Here is a 13,584-nt window from a genome sequence, read left to right on the forward strand (position 1 = left end):
GGTATATGAACTTGACCATCGTTCTTAGCACAAGAATTGTTCTGAAGTAACCCCTTGTCCTAAAAGGTCTAGTAACTTGCCGAATGGTGCCAGGATCACAAGTTTCCCCTCCTGATATGGATTTCCTGTCCTGGTTGAAAGTTTCCACCAGGTTATTTTGCAAAGAAAGCTAGGCCCTGGGCACCTATTATCAGTCAAAGGGAGGTCTAGAAGCAGGGGCATATTCGTTATCTTTCCAGGTGTAGATTTGGCCTTGCAGATCTGTTTTGGCATAACTGAAGGACCGAGGCTTGGTGCAATTCAAGCCATAGGGTGTGATCACAGGCATTTGCAGGCACACACAACTGCTAAACCAAAAGGCTCTACTGACACCAAGGTAACACTATGGCCTCAGTGAGTAACAAGCAAATCTGAAAGAGTGAATCACAGGGACAAGGATCCTAGAATTGGAATAGAAGGTAGAGGTTCAAGTGAAAACACAGGAACTATGGCACCAATGTTCTCCATTTGGTTAATAGTCACCAATAGAACAGAGTAAAAATGGAGTCATTCATTTTTTAATAATTATGCTAAAATTCCTTATGTTTAAGTGAAACACATGCTGAACATAAGCTCATCTTCCTTTAACAAAGATGCCTGGCATTCTGCAGCAACTAAGAGCCATCGTATTGCTCAATTACATCGTACTGCAGATGTACAAAAGAGGCAGTTAAGAGAGGGTTCCCGAAAAGAACACTGGATAAGCCAGCTCTTACCAGAAGATTTTTTTATTCACGTTTATTTCCTTCATTATGTTTTTCATTCTCTTTCTTCTCCCCTTCCTCTCTCCTGGCTCCCTCAAATTGTTTCTCAATCTTGTCATATACAAAACAACAACTGCAAAATATATATTTGGCAGTACATACTTTGCAAAGCAAATATTTTTACAAAGATGGTATATTTCACAAAGTACCACAGTGGAACAATTAATTCTACTTGATTCTACCATTTGTATAATTAGTCAATGTAATTATTTCAGCTAAAAGACTCTAAAAGAGAGCTCTTATTAGTCACATTTTGTAGATGAGGCAAGTAAGTTCAATGTGTTTAAGGAGCCCAGAAAATAACAAAGCTGTGACCAGAACTGAAACACAAATGCACACAATTAACAGCAGGCTGTATCAGTCCATCTCTGGTATAGCTACTCCTATGCTAGAAATGACTCTTGCAATAATATTGAGCCATAGATGGTTGTCCAGTTCTTGAGGAAGCTAGCTGGCTGGGTTGTAGCAGGATGACAAATCTATTTATTCATGAAAGAGAGTTTGGGGAAGCAAGTTTTTAAAAAGTAAGGAGACTGGCTATCTCTGCTTTCCTTTTGAGATCACCCAGTAGGGAATAATAAAACACATCTGGTCATTTAAATAATATCCAAAGAAGAATTAAGCCCACCGATAATTCATCTATTACAGTTAAACTATTTAGTCTGAAGAACAAACTTCAAAGATCACTGCAAAAGCAATTTGTAGAGGTTCTTTAGATGGGGGGGGGGCAACGAATGTAAAAATTGAAGGGAAAGAAAGGAAAACAAGGAAGAAGGAAGAGATATCCACATTAGAGGCTAACATTCTCTTTTGATCTGAACTTCTTCCCTCAAATCCTTCCCATCATCATCACAGTCAGGCTATCATCTATGTATGGGAACTCCCAGACTCCATTCTCTCATCTTCAGCCCACGATAAAAGTAAAATATCTCCTGCATTTATCAAACTGGCAAATATAATAAGATGTCTTTAAGTAGCAAGGAAGACCAAAGATCTCCTTGGCATTCTCTCTCTGTCTCCACACACACACACACACACACACACACACACACACACACACACACGTACATATATACATATTATATTTCAGCTTCCCAAAAATATCCTGAGTGATATGTGAACAACAAAATGACTGTGCCATTTGTGAAATGCATGGTTATGCCTTTTTTTTTTTTTGTTCCAAGCAATACTAATGTGCCCTTAGACACCACACGGTGCTTCCTTCTTAAGGCATTTAACTGTGAAATTATCATCCACAATACCATCATAAGAGAGGAATAAAGACAGATTACCTGGGGTTAAGAGGATGACTGACATAGTGATGAGTGAACATACAACTAAAATCACCAGCAGGGCAATAGCAATTCCCTTCCAGTTTCTCTGTGGAGGGCTGTTACTTCCCAGTTCCTACCGAGATAGAAAAAAAAAAGTTTCATAATTATACATGCTCCAAGAGAACTGTATTCATAAAGGAATGATTTAGTGCACCACACAATCACAGTATGAAAGCTGATTAGAATCCTTTTCCTCTTCAGCAGCTCATTTAATTATTCAAAGGTGCATATACTTAAAAGTGGCTATCTTTGGGGGAGGAATCTGATTCCCTAAAAGACAAGCTAGCAAAACTTTATGCCTGCTGTCCAAAATGTAGATGGTGTTAAAATGCATTGAGTATAAACAATAGGACAATAGTCAAAATACTCTGCAAAGTAATTATGGAGATAAAGGGTGCCCATTTACATTTATTCTTGCTACAATGGAACCTACAATAAAGATTTAAATACAAATGCTCCTGAAGTACTGTAGACTACATTTCTAACTGGAATGGGAGCAGAAAAAGATTAGAAATAAGAAAATAATTCAAAATGCCCCTCACAGCAGAGCACTGCACATTTGGCAACACAACAGGTCCCTGTTAAAAGGCAACCATGCTGCTCATAAAAATAAACAAGATGCTGTAACTAAATTAAATGAGTGCTTCTATAGCAATGGTTAATGGAGTTGTCTCCCTGGCAGTATGCAGGATATTGACAAGGAGATAAGATTGATGGGGAAGGATAAATTTGAGCAGCCCTCACAATACATGTAGTAAAGTTTTCCATTTTTCAGATGATCTGTTTTCTACTCTGTTGACTAAAAATGAGTGAGCACAGTTTGCCAAAGCAAAGCCCAGACTGCACTCGTTTGAAATGAATGCCAAATTAAAGTTTATAAAACTTGCAGCCTCCCTTTTTTACCTTCCTACCCCATCCTCAACCTCTTTTCATCCTCCCCCAACACAATCTTTTTCTTATTTTGAAATAACTAACTGATTTACAGACAAATAAAACAAAACATGGAGGTATCCAATTTAGTACAGGTGCACAAATCACTCAAGAAACAGAGAGCAGCCATGCTTTAAACAAAGAAAAACAGAATAGCAATCATTTAATAAATTATAAATGGATATCTGTGGCTCAAAGATGAAAGCATTGAAGCAAATTTTCATATTGTGACTTTGGCATTCAGTTCTGCCATAAACATGTTAATCTTAAAGAAATAGGACCTAATTTAAAAAAAGATGAAACCACAGAACTCAAGAAGAAACATAAGAAGAAACTATACACAGGAAGTTTTGTTGAGTGTTGTTTATCTATTTTTCCCTTTCTCAGATCAACTGCCTCAAGTTCATCTTTCACTCCGGTGTACCAAATCCAGTAGAAGGCAATTCCACTTCTTATTTTTAATGAAATAGCTCTTTCTCAAATAATGCTTATTATCCAATGTCTCTCTTCCTCTTTCATTTTGATTAGAATTTCCTTTTGTATCTTTCATAAAATCAAAACAGTGAGTCCCAGAAATGTCCCAGAATTAGCAGCTTTAGAATAACATATATCAATACCATCAATATTTGTCTTAGGACTAATAAATCCTTTTCTGGAATGCAATGTTCCTGTAAGTTTCTGGGTCAGTTCCCTTACTCAGAATGTGTGTGGTGTGACGACTGTTGATTTTTTATGGAAAGACCCTACATCATGACTGTTCAGGAGCCAGCAAGGCAGAATTGGAGAGTCATGCTGTAAATCAAAGTCAACAGTGGTCAGAAAGTTGTAGAATGCTTATCACAAGAACTAAGTGATGGGTGGAGGCAGGGGGCAGTAGTCAAATAGAAAAGTAGGTATCTGGGACAATAATTATAGACAAATTCATATTTATTAACTCTGAGGTAGGAGGGCCAGGTATTACTGCTTCAATTTGCAAGAAAAAAGAAAAAAATAATAGAAATTAAGCACTTATTGCTGAATTTTCAATCAAGTAATAGAAACAAGAATAAATTATAGTCACATCTATTGATTCTGACCTTATCTATTGATTCTTACTCAAGGCTAATTATTAGAGAAATCACTTCAGTTTTTGAGTATCATATATACACATAATGGCTACTAGACATTGTCTAACACAAAGCAATAACGGCCAAGATATATGTCTGCCATTGTACTGAGTACTTTATATTCATAATATCACTTAATCCTCATGATAATCTTGTGATATTATTTTGACAAAGTTGCAAGTGAACAAAATGGGATTTAGAGAGATTACTAACAAATCTATTTAACTCTTAACAAGTGGGAGACCTGTGAGTCCAGTTCATAAAGTCTGGCTACAGAGACAAAGCTCTTAACCACTACAATATGCTGCTTCAAAAAAAAAAAAACAAACATATTTCTAGAATGAATGCATATATCATCAATCAATGATTTGGGCCACTGCATGATAACAGTTGTACTTTAATAATTTCCATTTGAGAAAATACAAAAGTAATATAAAGCATCCTGAACTTAATAATGCTTTAAAATAAATTGATTTATTTTTTCTCAGAGACAGCAGACTGGGAAATATGCCCTTTAAAAATGGCAAAATACATGACTAAGAAATATTTTTCCACCTATAAAGTAATACATAGAAGAATTTGTGGTTCCACTAAAAATAGTCATCAATGCCCAAGGCATCTACACAACCTTGTGTTCAGGAACTGCTGACTTAATTAACTCCTATTATCTCTCTCCATCTCACCCATCTTACATTCTATTACCATATAAAGCATAGGTTTACTTACAGCATTCTATCGGCATTCTATCGTTTAAAGCCTTAAATGTCCCCACACTATCAAAAGGATCAAATGCAAATGTGTTAGTCTAGAATATCATTGTCTCAAGTCAAGCTACAGTTTGCTCAACCAGCATGCTCTCCTTTCAAGAAAGAACCCTGAACCCTAAACTTGTATGATTACTATTTCCCATACATATCTCACATGCTTCAGCCTCCCCATTGTTAATTTTACTCTATCCAATCCCTTTCATATGCATCCAATTATAGACACTGTAAATCATGCAAAAATCCTGCTCAAATGCCTCTTTCCTAGGGAGTACTTGTAATTATGCAAGTGAGATACAATGTTCCTTCCTCTTGGTGAAAAAAAAATGCCTAATGTGCTATGTACCAACAGATTTCAATCCAACTCTGTTATGTAATATCTATGTATTGAAAACATGTTTCTAAACGTTTCAGATTTTTTTATCTGAACAAATGGGATCATGATGATAATTTTTAAATAGCAGTATTAAGTCAGATAATTCATGCAAAACTCTTACCCAAGTGTGCCATGAAAGTTGACAGCAAAAGAACTTCCTGGAATGTTCTTCCACAATACACTTGAACAAATCACTGTTTCTCATCACGGAGGTCTCACTTTCATGCTTCTTCCTCAGAGAAACCTCTCCTGATCATTCTCTCTAAAATAACCTTTCTTGTTCATTTTGGTTCCCTCACTCAACTTTATTTTTCTTTATAGCATTATCACTTTCGAGTATATCAGATACCATATGTTACTACAAATCGACAAATCATGTCTATTATAATAAATGCTGATGTTTAAATGTTTATTTGTCTTGCATCTCGAGAATATAAGCTCCAAGCTGTTCATCTCATTCACTGCTAATCCCTAACTATTCAAACATTGGCACACACTAGGTGCACCAGAGATAATGCACAATGAATGGATGAGTTATGGCTGCTATGATAACAATGGTGATGGTGGTGGCAACAGTATTGGTGGTGATACTGAAAACCATTTATAAACACGCATAATATTCATGTTGAAGCTTTTAATGACTTAAAAGAAGAGACACATCTTAGACAGCTTTAGATTCCTTAGACCATTCTGGTTCTCTTAATAATTGCTTAGAAACTAATTGCTCAATTTATTAAGTGATGTAAATGGCGAATTGAAAGGTTAGAGTGCTACTGTGCCATTAGTTAAATACATGTGACACACATTGACAACAAACTTTTCAAATGTGGCTACTTGCTCACAATTAATTTGACTGCAATTACTCTTAGCCTCATTGATCAGATGCTTGGATTCCAAAGCACAGTTGCCAATATTCACATTGCCTCATTCTTCAATAACATCCTGCATAATAATTTCTACAGCTGGGGGAAGTGGTCTTAATCGATTTCGCTTTTCAGTGACTCCCTACCACTCAACACCAGGAGACAATCAACTGCACAGCCCAAGCCTGCAGAATAGGTATGATGCTGTGTAGCAGCCTGAGAAATGGAACACGTAACAAGCTTGCAACTGTGGCCATCTGGATGCTCTGGAGTCAGACCAGAATCTATGATGGGATATGATTCCCCATGAGAATGTTAGGGAGCCAAGAATGAATATTTAATAATTCATGTATGATGCTTTCAAAAATCAGTCCTCCAATGGGTGGAGGCATCAGCTGAAATACTTGTGTCCAATTTCAGGTGATATTCACTGCTGTGGTTGTCTAGAGACACATTTGTGTTAACAGACCAAACTAATCTGGACCTCTAACCTAGCATTTAAAGTTGTAGCTGCTGCTAATCAGGTTACTCATCTGCCCTCACAGAACAGTTTATTTTATAAGAGAAGACTGAACACTACACAGATAGTTTATCTAAGTCCAAATGCATTTTTATTTGTTTATGTGCAGAGAGAAAAATGCTGAAAATCAAAAGCAGAAAAAAGGCATGGTGTTTGTATCATTTCATTTGGCAAAATTAGGGACAAGGTTTAAACATCACATTCATTTTTCTTAAGAAGATTGTATAAGTGAAGGATACCAAAAATATTTAGGAATTTTATAAATAGTATTCCAATTATACTTTCCTTTAGAAAACCCCAAAGCATTCATTTGCTATGTGCACCATGAAAAGATATATAATCCCTTTATATTAAAATAATCTCAAAGTGTGCTAACATTTGGAGGAAGACACTAGGAAAAAAACTCATTGGCATGTTGGAGTTGGGTGTGCTGTAATAAAAATAGATATTCTTCAATCATGTGCCTACCTTTTCCAAAACACATGAAAGGTTATCTAAAATATCTTTAGTTCTGCTTGAAACAATGAACTTATATTTTTAGGCTTAAAGTATTAGCATTTATTACATTGATTCTCAGTTTGGTTCTCAATGCAATCACATCAAACATCCAATATCTCAATTCTTCACTTTTCCTTTACCCACCCTCTATACTTACTCTATTGCTTCAAAACCCTTCTGGTGTGCTTAAGCCTTTGCAAACAAAATCTCTCAATGTTTTAGGAAATAAATTCAATGAGGTTCTTCTGATTAAAAAATGGGGCAATACATTCTGTTCGTTCATTTTCTGTTAAAAAAAAAATCAAACATTTGAGTTGCTTAACATTTTCAACTATGAATAGATTGCAGAGGTCAGAAACAGGCCAGAGATATCTACAATGGATTAATCTGAAACTAACTTTAAGGATGCTGAAATACTTTAAAATTTCATGTATTGTTTCAAGATATTAGAGAAACAGTATTTTAGAGTTACATAGTTAAAAGACACCTGGAGAAACCTGCAACTTGATGCAACATTCTTTTCTAGCATACCTAAAAAATGTTTGGTCAGTTCTGAATTGAAAAACCTTGAGGTATGAGAACTCAACAGTTGGCCAATTCCCATTGAACAATTCCATTTAACAAATGTACTGGAGTATTTTTGGGTGTAAGAGCTTATACTAGGTGGCAGCTGGGAATACAGAGGAAAATAACACCTGCCCCAGTGAGTCAACTTTAATGAAGCTGTGCAGAAATGTCTCAACATGAACTCCTATAGTTTTTTCCACTACAGGCATTTCAGTGCTAGGAAAGTGGCAACTCAGCCTCCATTCTTAAACCAACCTGAGTTATGTTTTACCTAAAGGAACTGATTCCCAACTTCGGTTCCCAAGAGATGAATTGTGATACCAAAGTTTACTCCAATTTACAATATTATTTTTAAAATTCTGTATCTTTTACAAGTAAATTGTCATCAATCACTCTTTCAAAACCTTACTCAGAGAGTCTTTCTTAAGTGACTTGTTTTTCACGAGAATCCATTCATTTATGCTGTCTTATTTTTGGTGGGCAAGGCTTACCTACACACATATTTGCAGCTAACATTTTATGTGCTGATTATTGATGATCAAGGTAGAAAAAGTGGCTGCCTTATCTTCTAAACATTCTCCCCATATGCTTTAAGGACACTGTTGTCACTGTTTTCATGTAACACCTGCCACACCCAGGACACTTTAAAAAGGCAGACTTTCTTAAAATGAAATACAGAGCCCTCAGCATGATGTTTAGGCATCTTTAAGATAATCATTCTCACTTATCTGGTGGATCTATAAATATCCTTTCCCAAGCTACTGAATTTGAGGAGTATTACAGAGGTCTCTAAAGTAACGATTTCTTTAAAGGACACTGGTTGGCAGGTTTTTTGTTTGTTTTTTTGAGTATAACAGCAAATGGTAGACATACAGTCATTCGCATGTTTTTGCTCACACTGCTCAGTGGTTTTTAGACCAAGTAAACACTTCAGATGTATGCCATTCCCCCTTCCATCCAACTTGGAATGACTTGGAAGTTTTGTATCCTCCCTTCAGATTATGGGTTCTGTGAATCTACTGAGTCTCATGCTGCACTATGAATTCCTCACATTTTAAGCACAAGGTTTCTCTTCCTTCTGCATACAAGAGAAGTCCTTCCTACATTACAGTTTTTGTGGCTTTTAAACTTTTATATTTACAACTGCTTTAATTGTGGACTTTTAAATAAAATACTATTAGGTGACAAAACAACAGCAACAAAAAAAACTCTAATGGGGACTTTCTAACCACTGCTAGAACACAAGGCTAAATAAATAAAGGCAAACTGGGAAATCACAATATTTTGTTATGGGCAATGGGAGGGGTAGGGAATTACTGATTTCCTTATGTCGCTGTAAAAAAGCTTCGTTTGCACATTCAATCAACATTTCCTAAAAAAGGGTACTGGATATGGTGGGAGTGCATAGCCATACAAAATCTATTAAGAGAAAAGGAATAAGTAGATTTTTTTTAAAGTATGTGGCTAGAGTCTATAAAAATACACATTTAAATTATTTGAAAAGTTCAGTGAAGTGTACAGTTTTCCTTCTAGCAAAAAATAATAATTGACAAAATTTACAAAATGGAGAATAATAACCATAAAAGATATTGAGACAATTTTCAAGGAGCTCACAAAAGTGCAGGGCCAGATTTCGCCTCCAAGAAACAAATAATTACTGTACCATTTAAAATGTTTCAGAATGAACTGAAAGAAGGGGAAAAAAAAACCACTTTATATTAAGTGCCCATTGCCTTGATAGAATATCTGGAAGAGATAGCACAAAAATAAACTTCAAGCTCAATTTAAATCAGGAAATAATTGAGAATACACTAAATAAAATTTTAGCCAATGAAATGCAGTTTATTATAAAGAATAATTAACCATTATAAAATATTGCCCATTATTAGGAGATATAGTCATAGTTCCTACAACATATAATAAAGAATACTGATAAAGAAAATATGAATATGGAGACCATTTCTCAGATTCAATTTATAGTGCCTACTTTTTCTTAAAATTGCCCATAAACTCATACCATTCAGTTCCCGTGTTTATAATTGCTTCTCTGATGAGGGAATATATACTACGTGAAGTTCATACTTTTTGTAGGTGCTCACAAGTTACACATATTTTCAAATTATGCCTGTCATCACATTTCTTCCATTGACCGACTTGATGTGGTGCCTAAATCAGTGCTACTCAAACTGTGGGCCATGCACCAGCAGGATCAACATCACAGGGGAGCTTATGAAAAAGGCCAAGTGAGCATCATTTACTGCTATTTGCTTTATTTGTTTGTTTTATTTTGATTTAGTTTGGTTTGTTCACCCATCAATTTTTTATAGGACTAGGCAATTATGTCAATAGCAATTCAGCATTTATCATTGTCCAATAGTTATGACTGATGGTAAACCACTCCTAAAAGCATTGACGTTAAATTAGAAACAAAACAAAGATGACAGCCATCATCAATATATTTCTAGTGTGAGGATTTGGAGGTCTGCAATGGGGCAGAAGTATCTGTGACTCTGAAGATGTTTAGGATTCACAATCACAAGGAAAGCCATAAAACAGTTAATTCACAATAGCAACAGGTATATTAAATCAATTTAGAAAATGTTAGCATCCAAAGAAAGAAAAATAAAAAAAAAACTTTACTGCAGGACCTCTAAGATAAGGTGAAGTATGAAGACAATCATACTTCATACTGAATCCCTACTAAGGAAAAATTAATATGATGAAGTAGCCCATTCTCTAAAGAGTCATCAAAATTTTTAGGAAGATTCCAACAGAACTCTTTTTTCTTAAACTACAATGATCTTGAAGTTCATCTGGGAAAATAATCTTGCAAAAATAGAATAATTTTGAAAAAAATAAATAATCTGAGACACTAAAATGCAATAAAAATTCATGCTAATGAAAAGAGATTAGGAATGAAAATATATGTTAAAGAAAAATACACATATATACACATAGAGACAGAATTATTTGTATTTTCTCTGCATTTCTCCCTCTACCTTCTTCTTTAAGGAGGGAAACCTGGGCTTCCAAACAATACTTCAATGGGAAATGTCTTCGTGGCTTCCATGCTGCCAAATCAGAGAGCCAATTTATGCATCATCTTACACGACCTCTTAGCAGCATTCTACTCCATTAACCACTCAATCCTCCACAAAACTCTGTTCTTGGCTTCTGTGATGCCACTATTTCCCAGTTTTATTTCTCCATTTTCTTTACACTCCTTAGTCTTCCCTCTAAACATTGGAGTACTCCATGCCTTTGTCCTGACCCACCTCTTTTCTCTACCTGACAGCTGTTCATAATGATCTCATTCAACACTGCTTCATGTATTATTCACGTTTTCTATAGACTTTATTAATATTAAAAAGAAAATACACTAACAAGCTATTTTGAAAAGAAAGAAAAAAAATAAAATAAAAAGATTGTCCTCTATATGGACAGATAGTGAAAGGTATCACTATGTCCTTCAGACAGCCTACCTTCTCTTATATGTATAAAATTCTCCTTAGGCTTCCAGAAGATGGTGGATTAGGAGAGACAGGGAAAAAAGTATCTCCATGAAAAATACTAGATAAAAGACAGAAACTGATCCAGAACACCAGTTCTAGCAATGCACCAGCTGGACAAGGTCTGCTAAATTCACAGACACCGTGCACTTGGTGAAACCAGAAGTTGGCGTTCTGAAATGAGTGAGTGAGCCTGCAGGAAAGCCAGCAGCCATGTGACGGTATAGGGAAACTGGGGGTGGGTGTTTGGAGTCAGATTAGTTTCAAAAACCGAAAAGCGGTTGTGGACCCAGCAGCAAGAGCCGCACAGTGAAGCATGGCAGGAATTGCTTCCCCACAACCCATGGGCACACCTCAATATCTTGTGTGGACGATAGCCTCTTGCACACCTACAGCTAACTGTCCCAGAGCTAGGAAGGTGGAGGTGTGCAAAAAAGGGGAAATTAACATGCCCCATACAGCTATGCTTTCAGTGGGCTGGGAAGAAAATAGAATACTATCTAACACATTTTATGAAGCTAACATCATTCTAATACCAAAACCAGGCAAAGATACTACAAGAAAGGAAAACTACAGGCCAATCTCTCCAATGAATATAGATGCAAAAATTCTCAACAAAATACTTGCAAATCGAATCCAAAAACACATTAAAAAAATCATACACCATGAACAAGTGGGGTTCATTCCAGACATGCAAGGATGGTTCAACAAAAGAAAAATCAATGCATTACAACACATTAACAAATCAAAAAGGAAAAATCAAATGATAATCTCATAGATTCTGAAAAAGCATTTGACAAAATCCAGCATCCCTTGATAAAAACACTTCAAAAGGTAGGAATTGAAGGAAAGTTCCTCAATATGATAAAGAGCATATATGAAAAACTTTACTCAATGGCAAGAGACTGACAGCCTTCCCGCTAAGATCAGGAATGAGACAAGGATGCCCACTGTCACCACTGTTATTCAACATTGTGCTAGAAGTGCTAGCCAGGGAAATCTGGCTAGACAAAGAAATAAAAGGCATCCAAATTGGAAAGGAAGAAGTAAAACTGTCATTATTTGCAGATGATATAATCTTATATCTGGAAAACCCTGAGAAATCAATGACACAGCTACTAGAACTAATAAACAAATTTAGCAAAGCAGCAACATACAAGATTAATGCACATGAGTCAGTAATGTTTTTATACATTAGACATGACTGAAGTGAAGAGACACTCAAGAAAAAGATACCATTTCCAATAGCAACAACAACAAAAAAATCAAATACTTAGGAATAAACTTAACCAAAGATGTAGAAGACCTATTCAAAAAAAAAAAAACTACATAACTCTACTAAAAGAAATAGAAAGGGACCTAAAAAAACGGAAAAATATTCAGTGTTCATGGATAGGAAGGGTAAATGTCATTAAGATGTCAATTCTACCCAAACTCATCTGCAGATTCTATGCAATCCCTATCAAAATTCCAACAACCTACTTTGAAGACTTGGAAAAGCTAGTTATCAAATTTATTTGGAAAGGGAAGATGCCTCGAATTGCTAAAAACACTCTAAAAAAGAAAAATGAAGTGGGAGGACTTACCCTCCCTGACTTTGAAGCTCATTACAAAGCCACAGTAGTCAAAACATCATGGTACTGGCACAAAGATAGACATATTGATCAATGGAATTGAATTGAGAATTCGGAGATAGACCCCCAGATCTACAGTTGACTGATCTTTGATAAGGCCCCCAAAGCCACCAAACTAGGACAAGTCTTTTCAACACCTTGGGCTGGGAGAGTAGGATATCCATATCCCAAAGACTGAAAGAGGACCCTTACCTCACACCCTACACAAAAATTAACTCAAAATGGGTTAAAGACCTCAACATAAGAGACAGTACCAAAAATTCCCAGAAAATAATGTAGGGAAACATCTTCAAGACCTTGTATTAGGTGGTCACTTCCTAGACCTTACACCCAAAGCACAACCAACAAAAGAAAAAATAGATAAATGGGAACTCCACAAACTTAGAAGTTTTTGTACCTCAAAGGAATTTGTCAAAAAGGTGAAGAGGCAGCCAACTCAATGGGAAAAAAATTTTGGAAACCATGTATCTGATAAAAGACTGATATCTTGCATATATAAAGAAATCCTGCAAGTCAATGACATAGTACAGAGATCCCAATTATAAAATAGGCAAAAGATACGAAAAGACAGTTCTCTGAAGAGGAAATACAAATGGCCAAGAAACACATGAAAAAATGTTCAGCTTCACTAGCTATTAGAGAGATGCAAATTAAGACCACAATGAGATACCATCTCACAC

At 35.8% G+C, this 13,584-nt stretch overlaps 1 protein-coding gene across 2 annotated transcripts in view; it reads right to left on the reverse strand.

Annotated features, from left to right (window-relative positions):
* The window catches only part of DPP10 (dipeptidyl peptidase like 10), a 689,331-nt gene that overhangs the window by 553,739 nt on the left and 122,008 nt on the right, over positions 1-13,584 (reverse strand). For both annotated transcript variants that reach the window (XM_037849964.1, XM_037849965.1), the window contains exon 2: positions 2,096-2,210. In XM_037849964.1, coding sequence (XP_037705892.1) covers positions 2,096-2,210 — 115 coding nt within the window. The remainder of the gene's footprint in view (positions 1-2,095; positions 2,211-13,584) is intronic.

Source organism: Choloepus didactylus, chromosome 9, assembly GCF_015220235.1.
Source record: "Choloepus didactylus isolate mChoDid1 chromosome 9, mChoDid1.pri, whole genome shotgun sequence".
In the NCBI taxonomy this organism is placed as follows: Eukaryota; Metazoa; Chordata; class Mammalia; order Pilosa; family Megalonychidae; genus Choloepus; species Choloepus didactylus.